The 13,041-nt window shown below is 44.9% G+C and overlaps 1 protein-coding gene and 1 pseudogene across 3 annotated transcripts in view; both read left to right on the forward strand.

Moving 5' to 3' along the window:
- UBXN11 (UBX domain protein 11) overlaps window positions 1–13,041 on the forward strand; it is a 45,924-nt gene that overhangs the window by 6,716 nt on the left and 26,167 nt on the right. For 2 of the 3 annotated variants that reach the window (XR_014785154.1, XM_084815803.1), the window contains exons 3-8: window positions 1,879–1,916; window positions 2,759–2,869; window positions 4,954–5,054; window positions 7,275–7,329; window positions 7,741–7,820; window positions 8,306–8,420. Coding sequence is in view for 2 of the 3 variants with exons in the window: in XM_084815803.1 (XP_084671929.1) it covers window positions 1,879–1,916; window positions 2,759–2,869; window positions 4,954–5,054; window positions 7,275–7,329; window positions 7,741–7,820; window positions 8,306–8,420 (500 nt within the window). In the remaining variant the exon portion in view is untranslated. Of the gene's footprint in view, window positions 1–716; window positions 789–1,878; window positions 1,917–2,758; window positions 2,870–4,953; window positions 5,055–7,274; window positions 7,330–7,740; window positions 7,821–8,305; window positions 8,421–13,041 lie in introns of all 3 variants that reach the window. The other variant, XM_084815804.1, reaches the window with a different exon arrangement.
- Window positions 11,971–12,965, forward strand: LOC146338072 (uncharacterized; annotated as a pseudogene).

Genomic DNA, 13,041 nt, shown 5'->3' on the forward strand with positions numbered 1-13,041 from the left:
GGCCCTGCAGCTGCTGGAGAACTAACTTGCAAAGAAGACACCTGATATTAAGTTTAACACAAGGCATGCCTTGGTTTGCCCTTTTTGTGAAATGGCTTACTAGTGGAGCAGACCAATGTGGGCTCAAAGGAGTGCATTTTGAAAGTGTTCTGTGGGTCAGAGCTTCCACCCAACCCTCTGCTTTGCACTCCTGGGGTTAAAATTAACTTGCTTGCCTCAGTTTCCCTTTCCTATGCAGTGTATTGCACCTGTACCAGACAAGTGTGATTGCAAAGGAATGTTTTAGTGTGTTGTTGGGATCAGTTATAAACTCTCCCTTACAAAGAGATCTCTATGTCCCTTTGTGTTGGTTAAAAATCATGTTTTTCTGTGTTATATTGTAGTGCAAATTCCACACCACCACCACACTCATACACTCTGCTTTGCATCCATGATCTTACAGTGAATGTGCTTCAATTTCCCCTTGTGCAATAGGTTGCTGCTTGGTTAAAAATACTGTTTTTCTGTGTTATACTGCCCCACACATGGGGAGAGTGAGAAACTACCTTCTGGTACTTTCTGAACGAATGGTTGATCCCCCATGTTTGAAAATATAAAATCCAGTTGTTACGTGGAATTGTCTATCTCCTTCTTTAGGCAACATGCACAGGTTGATTCCCCATTTTTGAAAATGTAAAAGCCTGTAGTTAGTCGGAATTGTCTGGCTTCATCCTTAGGCGAAACACACAAGTTCCTTGGTAGCTGGAAAACAAGGAGAAAGAAATCAGACAGTTTTCATATGAACAAATGTAAGACACTATTCTTCAGTTTAGTTTATTGTAATGCATTGCTTAAGTGTACTTAGAGTCTTTGCAAGGGAGGAGGATGGGGAGAACAATTAGGGGCATCTCTACGCCTGCAATTTATTGCACGTTCATGATTGGCCACTCACGGAAGTTTGTGTTTCCATTACACGACGTTGTAATCCTCCAGTGATTTTCCCCCCTTTTCCCCCTCCCTATCCCATATTATTCCCAAATGGAGAAAAAAAATGTAGTATTTTTTCAGGCTGTACAACAGGAGCGCCATGGCCTGCCCATGTACTTCTCCCATAGCGTGAAAAATCTGCTTCGTTTGGGGTTGTTGGGAATGCGGTTATAATGATGACAGCAGTAATATTGGAGTGGTGGGCATGTCACTATACTGACCTGCCGGTTTGCTGCCATGCCAGCTTGCCGCCATGCCGTGCCTAAATGCAATGCGCCAACTTTTACTCTTGACTTCGGCTGCTCACTCCACAACATAGAATGGCCAGCATACCAGCATGCCTGCATTCCAGCAGTTCGCCGGGAAACTGGTGCCTGCGGGGGTGGGGTTCGGGCGCTTCGACGGAGGTTGCTGCCCACCCGCATTGCATGCCAATCACAACGAATTGCCGGTAATCTGCAAGGGGAGGGAAAGGGACAGGAACCAGGGAGGAAATTTCCCGATGCCCCCAGCGTGTGTAATGGCTTTTTGCAGAAAAGTAGCCACCCTGTGAAAAGGTAAGGAACAGAATATGATGAGACAGAAACAACTGTATAAAGGAGCCCAGTCTAATCCCGCGATGAAACCGGATGGAGAAAGCCCTGGTACTGATGTGGATTTCTGCCCCTGTGTGATGAACCTAGTTCTAGTTGACTCCGCCTGTGGTAACCGCTTGGCTGTACTCCTAGTGACTCCACCCCACCAGCCTCAGTGGGCACCAGTTGCCGCTGTTATTGCATTTCAAAAATTATTTAAACTGTAAAATTACTAGCATGTTCCTTGACAGTTACATTGAAGGCATACATTTACGTAAGTAATCCCTTAGTTTCTGTTTGTTTTATGCATTATAGCCTGTTTTTTTCTGGATTTCAGGAAAAGGGCAGTGCCATTCAAAGAGAGTATCCAGAATGGTAAGTGGTGAGATCGTTGTCATCTCTTCATATATCTTATCCCAAATGGCTGTTTATACACTGCTGTAATGTCTTCTTAATCCCTTTTCATCAGTTCCTACAGTAAGCCTGTAAATTACTGTTTCCCTTTTTCAGATAGAGAATGAGGCTGAGAGTGTGTGTGACTTATCCAAGGCCATCAGGGAGTCTGTGGGAGAGAGGGAATTCAACTCTACTCCAGTCTATTGACTGTGAGATGGGGGCAGTGTGTGTGTACGGCTGTGTGTTGTCTTTAAAATCTCTACCTCATTCAGCTGTGATAATACAGCTTAGGGCTCCCCAAAACATTTTCCCATCCCAGTTACACACCCATACAAATTGCCTGTGTTTTAAATAACATATCATTGGTGATATATGAGCGTTTTTACTAAGCCAGTAAAATAAAAAATGAAAAAAATCTAGTAGCCCACGGTTCCTGGGTGTCATAAATTAAAATGAAATTTCTGCAGAGAGCTCTGGGTAGGGTCCTTATGGGAACTGGAAGATGCAATTAGTAAATGGCACCCAGGAATTGTGGGTTACTAGATTATCACCATGGTATTTAAAACACAGGCGATTTGTATGCATGTGTAACTGGGATGAGGAAATGTTTTGGGAGTCCCTGAGCTGTATCATTACAGTTTGTATCGTCCATTTCATGTAAACCAAGCTCCAGTAGAAAATGACACAGCTGGCTTCACAAGCAATTGACATCTCCCCATGCTCTCTCAGTCTCTCTCTCTCCCTCACACTCACACAGCAGTAGTAGCAAGAGGAAATCCTTCTGCTGCTTTTGATAATAATTTTATTCCTTTGGTTCACAGAGGATGAAGCTGCTATGATGGATGAAATCCTGGGGCCGGGAGCTCAAATTCCAGTACAGATCAATGCACCTTCCTGCTCAGATGAAACCACAGCAAATCCAGCTACACTTGGTATGAGTAATACCAACTCAGAGGTTATGTGCCCTATGTGTTTATTATGAGGAGTGTTTGCCTTCTGTTGTTCCTCATATACAGGAGGAATTGAATATCTGGTTCAAAATTTGGATTCCTGACAACCTCAGCTTTGAGTTTTAGAACAGAAATATACACATGTCTCATCCTCATGATAGAGGAGACACATGTGAACATATGCAGGCAGTGATCAGGATCTAAAGAAATGCAACACTCATCAGGTCTTTAGATCTGTTTTTCTCAAGTAGCAGCCCACCCATGCCAAGTAGCAAGCTGTTTTTGAAGCTGGCGTATGCAATGGTTCAGATGTTCACAGAGACAATGTCAAAAGTTCCATTGGGCAGGCACAAGCCTTTCGACAAGCCTGAAGTAGCTCTTTGGATCGCAGCCTGTTTCTGTATGTTTCCCATGTTCAGGGGTCTCAGCTTGCATGCCCTTCTTGTTCCTCCTTTGTGGTCTCTAATGAATGACCTCCTACCAATCTGCCTCTGCTACCGTCACTTGACCAAATCACTTCTCCTGCCACCAAACTGGAGACAGACTGTGGGCCTGCGGCAACATAACAGGGGTTGTGTGCACATGCCCCTCCTTTCTTCTCCTCTGGCTCATCCATGAGGGGGAGGCTGTAAGCATCTGCTTCTGGTTTGAATTGGCCCTGCTGGCTGGGGATGATGAGAGTTGTATTCTAACACATCTGGAGAATGCTAGGACGGCGAAGGCTGCTTCAATCTTTGGTTAGTGAACAAGCCAAAATCAGAAAGTCAATGGGTGGGATGCCAACAGCACTCCCTCAAAATTCCAGATGTGTCCCAAAGTCCAAAAAGGTTGGGGGTCCCTGCTACAATAGTACAGTATTATATCCAAAAAGGCTCAATTCCCCCCCCACACACACACAAGCTGACACCAGTTTGAGAGAGGTAGCATTGCTTATAGTGTGAACTTGCACAAATTCTGCAGAGGGGTTGTCTCATTTCAACCCCCCCACCCCCGCAAACCCTGCTTGGCCAGAGCCAACAGTAGGACAAAAGAAATAAGTGTGTACATCGTGGGAAGTGAAACCTCTCTGAAACTCACTTTTGTCTCTCTTACAATGTTTTGTCTGTTTACAGCCTAAGTTTAGAAAGGGTCATGCATATAGGGGAAGTGTATGAAAAATTAGGCATCTTAACATAAATGGCATCCACTTCCGAATCCTAAGTGTGCCTTTTAATTTTTTCACCATGGTTGGTGTGATGTATTTTGAATGTAGCAAATGGGTTTCCTTTGTGTTGAATGTGGAATTGGTTAGCACCGGGTATGAACAGCATTGCTTATAAAACTGGTTGTGTTGCTCAGCTAGGCCAAATGAACCATAGTACCTTTTGTGTCTCAGATTAAAGGATGCAGGTGCTAGATGTTGTACCACATTCCGGGGACTTAAACGTATCTACCCCATAAACCACACTTCCTTCTTGCCTGCAGAAACACATCTAGCCAGATGAAAATAAACACCCCCCCCCCTTCAGTTCACCCTGTTATTTTTTTCTACCCTTGATACCTTCTGCAGGAGGAAAAGAGCGGGGCTGTTGTTCCTGGCCTCCTCTGTGGCCTGCTTCTGCTGCTGGTTCTTTCTGCCACATTCCTACCTGCATGTGCGTACAACTGAGAAAACCTGGATAGAGACACTAGGATAGGCAATAGCAATATCCCTGTCTTAGGTAGAGAGTACATCTGCATACGAAGTAGGAATGGTGTGGGGAGCGTTAACGCCTCCTACTGAAGCGTCATCCCATGTCCGGGATCCAAGTTATCCAAAATCCCAGTCACAACCCTTGTAATGTATGTGATTACAAGGGAATCATTTGTCAGCGCTTAATACAGTCTTTCCCCATTGGTGATCCACAAACTGGTACTCTGTTGTTTTGGCCAAGGACTTGGACAGAGACCCAGCACAGGCAACATACTAAGCATTCTGGCCCTGTGCCTCATTTTCAAGGAGCACAATGTGTCATTGTGGGACCAGCAGCTCAAATGAATGTTTGAATCTGAATCGTTCTTGTGCTGTGTTGATTTCATGCCTTTAGGGGCTGCTCCCACCGACATGGAGCTGATGACCTCTATGATGCAGAAGATTGCTTCTTTGGAACACAAAGTCAAGAGCCAAGCGCAAGCGATCCAGCAGAAGGTGCAAATGCAAGACTTCTGGGAATGACATTAGGGTTGCTCATGACATTAAAACAGATTCCTGTTAGGATGTCATTATTAACACATATATTTATAGGCTGCCCTATAATTGAAAGTTCTCTGGTTGCTTACAAAATAAAACAGCTAAATTAAAGTAGTTACATAACAACAATAAAAATAGAATAAAATGCAGCAAGTAAAAACACATCAAACAAAATTGAAACAATCAATGAAAAGAGAGCAGAGGAATAAAAGTCCACAGAGCTAAAACTGTATTAAGAACCACAAGATGATTTAAAAGTACTGGGAAAATAAAAAGGTATTTTTGGTGCCCAAACAACAGTAAGGTAAGCACCAGGTGGGGCTCTCTGGGAAGGACACTCCACATTTGGGAAGCCACTACTGAGAAGTCCCTTCCACTTGTAGTCACCTCAGTTGGTGGGGCACTCAAAGAAGGGCCTCATATGATGATCTCAGGATCCAAGTAGGTCCATGTTGGAAGAGGCAATCTTTCAGGTACCAACTTTTGAAACCTTGACGGGCTTTAAACGTCAAAACTAGCACTCTGAATTGGGCCCAGAAATGGACTAAGATCCAGTATTGGCATAATATATCCATAACACCCAGTTCCAGTTAGCACTCTTCCAGCAATATTCTGTATCAGCTGAAGTTTCTGGACTGTTTTCCAAGGCAACCCTACGTACTACAAACATTGCAATAATCCAAAGAGGAGGTTGCCAGAGCATGGATCATGGAAGCCAGGCTATCTCTTTCTAGAGAGGGTCAGAGCTGGAGTACCAGTTTAAGCTGGTAAAGGATGAGAAATTGCAGGGGAAATTTGAGTTGTTATTCAGAGAGGGGTATTTTTTTAATAGTCAGAGGTTCTACAATTGTACACTACAAATACAAGAAAGAGTTTTGTGGTACCTTGAAGATGAGTATATTATTTATTCATCTGTTTATTTAAGGTTATTTATATATATTGAGGCATAAACTTTCTTGGCCAGAGCCCATCAACTATGTGAGCACAGAGCATTCTGCAGTGCACAAATGAATACAAGACCCAGTCAGAGTGAGCATGACTTACTCCCTAAGTGGGATCCGGCCCACAAAAAACTTATGGTTAGCCTCTTGGGTTCCAGAAGCTGCTTTGTTGCTTTTGATGCAACAAACCAACAGAGCTACCCCTCTGGAATTGGCTATTAACAAACAGAACACAAGAGCCCTGCTGGATCAGACCAAGGGTCCATCTAGCTCAGCATTCTGTTCACACAGTGGCCACTCAATTGTTGACTGGGAACCCACAAGCAGGACATGTGTGCAACAGCACCCTCCTGCCCATGTTCCCCGGCAACTGGTGTACATAGGCATACTGCCTCTGCTACTGGAGGTAGCACAGAGGCATTAAGACTAGTAGCCATTGATAGACTTCTCCTCCAGGAATTTGTCTAACCCCCTTTTTAAAGCCATCCCAGTTGGTGGCCATCACTACATCTTGAGTTAGCGAATTACCTCAAGATGACTATGGGCTGTGTGAAGAAGTACTTCCTTTTATCTGTCCTGAATCTCCCACCAGTCAGCTCCATGGGATGGTCCCAGGTTCTAGGATTGTGTGTGAGAGAGAAAAATGTCTTCCTATCCACATTCTTCACACCATGCATAATTTTGTACACCTCTACCATGTCCCTCCTTACCCTCCTTTTTTCCAATCTAAAGAATCCCAGCTATTGTAACCTTCCCTCATAGGGGAGATGCTTCAGCCCCTTGATCATTTTAGTTGTCCTTGTCTGCATTTTTTCCAGCTTCACAACAGCATGTTTTTCCAATCATAAACCTCAAGTTCTGTAGTTGGAATAAATTTTGCCTGCATGTTTGGTGTTGAATACATGTGGAAAACTAGCGTTGAGACAGGTCTCTAGCATAGCATGTGAACGGTCCCTGGAAGCTGGAGGAAACAAATCAGAATTGTCAGTGGCCACATCAAAATGAAATGGATGAATGGTGATCATGTGTTTCCCCATCCAAGACATCAGTGCTCTCCCTAGATTATTGGTGTGTGTGTGTGTGTGTGTGTGTGTGCATAAATGGCACATGATGTGCCTGAAGAGAAATATGTACTTGTGTGCTCACAACAAGCAGAAAATTGTCTGGCTCAATTGCTATTGATTGTGATGTGTCTGAATTCCTAAAGATGTTTATAATTTTGTCTTTTGCTTTGCAGAATAAGAAGATCAGTGAGTTTGAGGAGCAGATAAAAATCCTCCAGAAAGGAAAAGGTAATATTGTACCATACGTCCCTCTGCTCCATCTTTCTGCCCTCAGCAGTAGACAGGGGGCATGTCTTGCTAGAGATGGGGGATGTATAATTGAAAACCATCCTTCAGGCCAAAGCAGTGAGCTTGTGAGCATGTGAAGACAGCATCTTTCAGAACCTTACCATAAGTGGTGAGATGGGCCTATATGAAGTTCTAAGACCCTAATGCCTGTAAATGGCTAGGCTTATGTATGGAATTGTCCATTTGGTGGATTCATGTCCAAGGGTGAAACCCAACCTTGTTCTTTTCTATACCGAGTCAAGAATATCTTATCACTGATAACAGAGACCTGGACTATTGCTGCTCTTTATGCAGTTTGATACTGAGCAAAATGAAGAACCCCAAATCTCTTCTGATTTTTTCCCCCATTAGCAAAATCTTCAGGGTTGAGCAGAGCTGAGGAACTGGAAGTGATATGCCTTCAGCTGCAACATCAGATCTGGGAAATGGAGGTAAGGTTAAAGGAAGGGAGCACAGATTACTTATTTCTCTAGAAATAAGAGGTTTTTTTAACATTGGGTCATGATTGGGGCAGAGAGAGGGGCAAAACCTGTCCCTTTTGCCTCGCATTGCTGCTCCTGTTAGAAAGGAAAAAAGAACAGTCAACAGAGAGAGTGTTTGGGTTTGGGGGATGGCATGGTGGGAGCACAGGACTTCTTCTCCTGAGCACTTGGATTTTGAAGTTCAGGAATCTGAACCCCTTGGATTCCAAGCCAAGTCATGCTCAGATGACTTCTTGCTCCATCCCTATTTAAAACCCAGTTGCTTTATTAGGGTTGCAGCCCTAAAATAAAACCTCCTTTGGGGAAAGTAGCTACTTCAGCTTCCCTACTCCATCTCAGGATCCTAAGTACAACATGGGTTGGGCTCTTCACCCTGTTCTCCTTCCCCTCATCTTCTACGTTGCTCCCATTCCCCACCGTCCACCTCCATGCAGCGCTTTCTGAATGACTATGGATTGATCTGGGTTGGAGAAGGGACAAATTCTCTGGAAGAGCTGGAATCATCGAAGGAAGAAGGGAATGCTCCATCAAGGGCTTTCTGGAAGCCAGGTATGCTGGGACAAATGAATGCCCCATTTTAAATGCATTAACAGCACACATTATTTTTTACTTTGGTCTCTCCCTCCCCATCCTGTCTTGGTTCCATGACTATTGAAATGTAGATTGTACGTTCCTTAGGGCAAGGGCTTTTTCTTAATCGTGGTCATTGTGCATCACATATATGGGCTCTACGCCTGCACGGAGCTTTGATTCGGGAAACTTCTATAGCTGTGGAATATTGTTGGCAGGAACCCTCCCCCACCATCTACTGCATATGTCCTAGTGGGTTCCCGCCCATTCCCTCAATTCTCTTTCGACCGCCATAGTGGTTGCCTCGTTGGGAACTTTTTTCTGCAACAGTTAATAGCTAGTGTTGCTGAGGTTCATTTTTTCTTTTTCTTTTTACTCTAGTTTTTTTCTCTTCTATCGGTATTCTCTCTTTCTTTCCTGCATTTTTATTTCGTTCATGTTGTGATCGCTGTCCACCTTAGGTGGATGACCCTATAGGCACCATTTCATAAGTGTGTCTGTTGTGGGAGTAAGCTCCCCCCCACAGACAGACACTCCTTGTGTCTTTTGTGCTTGGGAGAAGCTCACAGTGGGGGAGGCCTGCCTGCACTGTCAGTCTTTTTCGAAACAAGTGCAGAAGAACAAGGCTGATAGACTGAAGGCGGCCCTTTGGAAAAAGGCTTTGGAAACGGTGGGTACGCCCAAGGAACAGAGGTCTCACGTTTCAGAGGCCTCTGCAAAATCCTCAAGTATGGCCTCAAAGCGACCTGTATCGCCGAAGCAGTCGGCTCCAGCATCAGAGCACCCAGTTCCACTGATGCCTGGTCACTCTTTGTCGCTTTCAGTGGCTAAGAAGCTCATGAAGAAAGCAAAGACTCCAAAACTGTCCATCAATGAGCAAAGAAGAAAGAAAAAGAGAAAGAAGGAGAAAGAAAAGGAACCCGTCTGTTCCTCCTCCTCCAGTTTTAGACTCTCCAGTACCAACTGTCTCGGCGTCGGTACTGATGGCTTCGATACAGATTGTAGATACAGGCCATTGGGTAGCGATATCGGGGAGTGAAATGCGTGACCCATTGCCGGTTCGATCACATTTGTCTGCACCACCACGGATACAACACTGTCCTCCATTGACTTGTCATGATGCCCCACACGCGAGAGAAAGATATCCAGAATTGCTAAGATCGTTTCCATTTGATCATAGAATGCACCTTTATAGATATGGGGATTCTCGTGCTAGATCTAGGTCACCAATGTGAGAGTGGGACTGATATTCTGATTACCACGACCCACCTAGGAGATCGAATCATTGGGAGGATTGGGAACAGCATGATCGAGACAATCACGATAGTATATGTTACCTGGGAACACCACTTCCCCAATACCGAATGGCCCCCTCAGTGTCGCTTTCCCAACCTCCAGTGGGACTAGCCTCTCTGCTGTTGCCTCCGCCAGTGGCGCATGATTTTCTTCCTCCACTAGTTCCTCCACGTTCTTCATTGTTGATGAGCACACAACAAGAATCACACCATGACCTACCTTTTTCAGCTACATTACCAGTACCGATACGACGCATGGAAGAGCCCGCTGCTGCCGCAACGCAACAGTCTGAATTTGAAGACTGTCAGTCGGATTCTACTTCTTATTCGTCAGTGCCTCCTTCTATCTCCTCCCCAGATTAAAATGTTTGCACCCATGACAGAGCAGTGCCTTCAGAGGATATGGGACGTTTCACTGATCAGGTGCTTCGTATGGCACAATTGCTGGGAATTGAGACCTAGCAACCGATGGAAAAGATACAGGATCCCCTATTTGATGGAATCTACATGGAATCTACCACTCCAGTAACAGTACTGTTCCTACCTACCTTGTTGCAAACCGTTCACCTCTCGATGGCTCCAGCTTCCAAACGTTTGGAATCAATGTATAAAGTGCAGGAGAAGGAAGCATGTTTTTTGTTCATGCACCCGAAACCAAATTCCATTATTATAGAATCCTCGCAGGGGAAATTGCAGAAAATACATGTTTCACCAGTTGACAAAGAGGGCTATTGACTAGATCTACTTGGTCAAAGGATTTATCCATTCACCACATTAGGACTTTGTGGTTCTAACTACCAGGCAATCATGGCCAGATATCAACTTTTTCTGTGGGAAAAGGTTGGATCATTGTGTGACTATTAACCAGATGATCAGTGGGAGCTAGCCAGGGTTTTTCAGGCAGAGGCTTTGAAATTGTCAGAATAGGAAATCAATACTGCTCGAGACCAAACCGATTGCGATGTGAAAGTGATGGTCGGAGCGCTCCATAGACATGCATGGCTCCACTCAGCTGGTCTAGCTCCAGAGGCCAGATCACGAATTGAAGACCTGCCTTTTGATGGGGCAGGCTTGTTTAATGCTGGCACTGACAAAGCCATGGATAATGTCCAAAAGGCCAAGACCACGGCAAGAAAAATGGGATTGGGACAAACCCAGCAGCCTTACAAACTGTGGCGTTGGTTCCAACAACAGTCTTCTTACACTCCTCATCAGAGTAATGAACATGCAATGTGCCAACATCCATTTATCCAACACCAACATCCCTATGTGCCTGGCTGATATCACCAAAACAGAGGGACGAATGAATCAGCCTCAAAGCGTCGTCTTTGACTTCCAGCTCACAAATGATTCTATACTACTGGACCTGTTGTTCAGAGACTGTCTGGCTTATTTTTTCGCAAATTGGATGGTAATAACATCAGATACTTGGGTGCTAAATATCATTCGCGAGGGTTATAGGATCAAATTTGAAGCCCTCCTGCCCCTCGGTACTGGAAAACATTCTACGCCTACAGACATACTGCTGTTGGAAGCAGACTTTCTCCTCCAGAAGGGGGCCATTCAGCAACTATCACAGAATCTACATCCTGACGGGTTCTATTCCCATTATTTTGTGGTATCAAAAAGGGATGGAGGGCTTCGACCGATCCTGGACCTCAGAAATCTGAATTTCTTCATCTCCACCACGAAGTTTCTCATGAGCACACTCACGACCATCCTACCACTTCTACAAGAGGGTGTGTGGTTCGCATCAGTCAATCTCAAAGATGTGTATTTTCACATAGCTATGCACCCCTCGCATCACAAGTACCTTCATTTTGTGATTGGCCAGCAGGTTTTCCAGTTCCAAGTACTCCCGTTCAGATTGGCCACAGCTCCAGGGGTATTTACAAAATGCATGGCCATAGTCTGCACCTTCCTTCAGACCCACTTGATAGAGATATACCCATATCTGGATGATTGGCTAATAGTGGGACAGTCCAGAGCGACTCTATGTCAACACTTCACTCTTGTATGCAACCTTTTGCAGGTTTTAGGTTTGCACATCAACAAAGAGAAATTGCAACTTCACCCTTCTCAAAAAAACCCTGTTTGTTGGAGCTGTTCTGGACTCCAGGGTTGGATGGCCTTTTCTCCCACCAGACAGGATAGCGGCCATTACTGGTCTATCCGTAGAAATATTCTGTCAGAAGGAAGTGACAGCTTTTTATATCCAATGTCTTCTCAGATTGATGGCAGCCACGATTTCGGTGGTATAGTCGGCCCGACTTCAGATGCCTCTTCAAAATTGGTTCTTGCAGACCTTCTCCATGACAGACAATGCTCATCAGTTTCAGCTAACGGGTGCCAAATGGCATCCTGCAATCTCTTCTGTGGTGGACAACGGTCGAGAATCTTTGCCAAGGGCTACCTTTTCATCCAACTCCTCCATACTGTGTACTTACAACAGATGCTTCGCTCCTCGGGTGGGGAGCGAATTGCCTCTCTCTTCAGACTCAAGGTCTCTGGACCGCATCAGATAAAAATGTGGCACATAAATCACCTAGAGCTGTTAGCGGTGTGGAGGGCATTGATGGAATTCAGACGCATCTTATCTGGTCATCATGTACAAATCTCATTGGACAACACAGCAGTTGTTTGGTACATAAACAAGCAAGGCAGGACTTGAGCACAAGGCTTAGTATCTCTGACCCTAAAGATTTACCATTGGGCCATTCACAGGGGAATTTCTTTGTCAGCAGTACACATTGCAGGGAAGGACAACATACTAGCAGACTCCCTAAGCAGGGCTTTTCAGCAATCCCACGAATGGCAGCTTGCGCCCAGCATTCTCCGCCGGCTTTTTCAGATGTGAGGGACCCCTACGGCGGACCTGTTTGCGACTCTGAACAATGCGGTATGTGAGAAATTCTGCACAAGAGCAGGGGTAGGAAATCTATCTCCAGGAGATGCTTTTCTCCTTTTTTGGACAGACAGGCATTTTTACCTGTTTCCTCCCCTCCCTCTGATATCGAAAGTCATTGAGAAGTTAATTGTGGACAAGACACAGGCGATCCTAATTTCACCGTGGTGGCCACAACAAAGCTGGTTTGCTCCTCTGCTAGCCCTTTCCAAAGTCAGGTATTGGTGCCTCCTGTTGACTCCAGCTCTTTTGTCACAGAATCAACGGCAGGTGAGGCACCCAGATTTGGGAACTCTCAAGTTAACAGCTTGGAAGATTCAGTAATTGCCTTGCCACCTGCTGTACAGTTGGTTCTAGAGGTGGCGAGGAAACCATCAACAAGGTGCTCTTATGCTAATAA

The sequence above is a fragment of the Heloderma suspectum genome, chromosome 10 (assembly GCF_057233095.1).
Source record: "Heloderma suspectum isolate Gila_16-S chromosome 10, 16-S_ref, whole genome shotgun sequence".
Classification (NCBI taxonomy): domain Eukaryota; kingdom Metazoa; phylum Chordata; class Lepidosauria; order Squamata; family Helodermatidae; genus Heloderma; species Heloderma suspectum.